The sequence below is a fragment of the Ursus maritimus genome, unplaced genomic scaffold (assembly GCF_017311325.1).
Source record: "Ursus maritimus isolate PB19 unplaced genomic scaffold, ASM1731132v1 scaffold_30, whole genome shotgun sequence".
Lineage (NCBI taxonomy): Eukaryota > Metazoa > Chordata > Mammalia > Carnivora > Ursidae > Ursus > Ursus maritimus.
Genome location: NW_024425564.1, coordinates 6,937,289 through 6,938,526, shown reverse-complemented (window position 1 = coordinate 6,938,526; position 1,238 = coordinate 6,937,289). Strand labels below are relative to the sequence as shown.

General features: G+C 68.0%; 1 protein-coding gene across 1 annotated transcript in view; it reads right to left on the bottom strand.

Annotated features, from left to right (window-relative positions):
• LOC103682344 (patr class I histocompatibility antigen, A-2 alpha chain-like) overlaps nucleotides 1-882 on the bottom strand; it is an 18,533-nt gene extending 17,651 nt beyond the window's left edge. Inside the window, exons 1-2 of the mRNA XM_040644868.1 lie at nucleotides 723-882; nucleotides 191-460 (exon numbers count right to left, since the gene is read on the bottom strand). Coding sequence (XP_040500802.1) covers nucleotides 191-460; nucleotides 723-795 — 343 coding nt within the window. The 5' untranslated portion in view covers nucleotides 796-882. The remainder of the gene's footprint in view (nucleotides 1-190; nucleotides 461-722) is intronic.
• Between the last annotated feature and the right edge of the window lie 356 nt (nucleotides 883-1,238).

Sequence of the window (1,238 nt, the reverse complement as noted above, 5' to 3'; positions counted from 1 at the left end):
GCCCCCGCGGTCAGCTCCGCCCCATGCCCCGCCCCCGAGGCCAGCTCCGCCCCGAAGCCCGGGCCTTCGAACCCCAGGGCTTAGAGCCAAAACTGAACGGCGGGTAAAAGTACCCGCGGGCTCTTCATGGGTGGGAAGACGGGCTGGTCCCGCAGCCCCGTCCGTGGGGACTGGGGCCCGCGTCGCTCACCGGCCTCGCTCTGGTTGTAGTAGCCCCGCAGTGTCTGCAGGTCCCCTCGGAAAGTCTGTGCGGTGTCCTTGGCGCCCCGCGTCTCCTGGTCCCAAAACTCCGGCCCCTCCTGCTCCACCCACGGCGCCCGCGGCTCCATCCTCCGACTGGCAGAGTCGCTGTCGAACCGCGCGAACTGCGTGTCGTCCACGTAGCCGACTTCCACGTACCGGGGCTCCCCGCGGCCGGGCCGGGACACGGAGGTGCCGAAATACCTCAGGGAGTGGGAGCCTGCGGGCGCGGAGGAGCTGAGACCCCGCCCGACCCTCCTCCCGCCCCGGGCCCGGGGCGCAGGTGGAGGCTGACTGGAGGGCAGGGGGAGGGGGCACCGAGTGGGGGAGAGCAGGGCGGAGGCGGGGAGGGACGGGGCGGGGGCGGGGCCGGGGGCGGGGGCGGGGGCAGCGGAGAGGCACCTCCCCGGGGGTCCCGGATCCCCGCCCGGCAGTCCCCTCGTTCCCGCCCCAGAGACACATCCTCCCGCCCCCGCACTCACCCGCCCAGGTCTCGGTCACCGCCAGGGCCCCTGACAGCAGCAGGAGGAGGGTTCGGGGCATTACGACTCGCATCCCTGGGGTCTGGAGAATGTAAGTCCCGGCAGGTCGGTGGTACTGACAGGCCGGGAACCGCGGTGACGCTGATTGGCTTCTCTAGAAACGGACACGCAATGGGAGTGCGCGCTGAGGCTTCGTCATGAGTATCCAGGCAGAAGGACCTGACACAGGTTGTGAGAGCGGGAAGCGAAATGCGCGGAGTAAGGGACTCGGCTTCCGTCCCCCAAACACCCCAGGCTCTCAGGCCTGGGACTTTCAGAGCCAGGACTTCCAGGAGACCCGGGACTTTGTCCTGATTCCTCTCCACCTGCACAGAGTGCTTTTTGTCTCACCGTCTCCCTGAGGCCTGGCCCATTGTCTTTCTGGGAGAGACACCAGGCTGAGATCAGCTCTTTTTTGTCCCTTTCGGTTCCTGGAATCCCTCCACTTGAGCTGAACTCCTCCTCCTTAATTCTCCT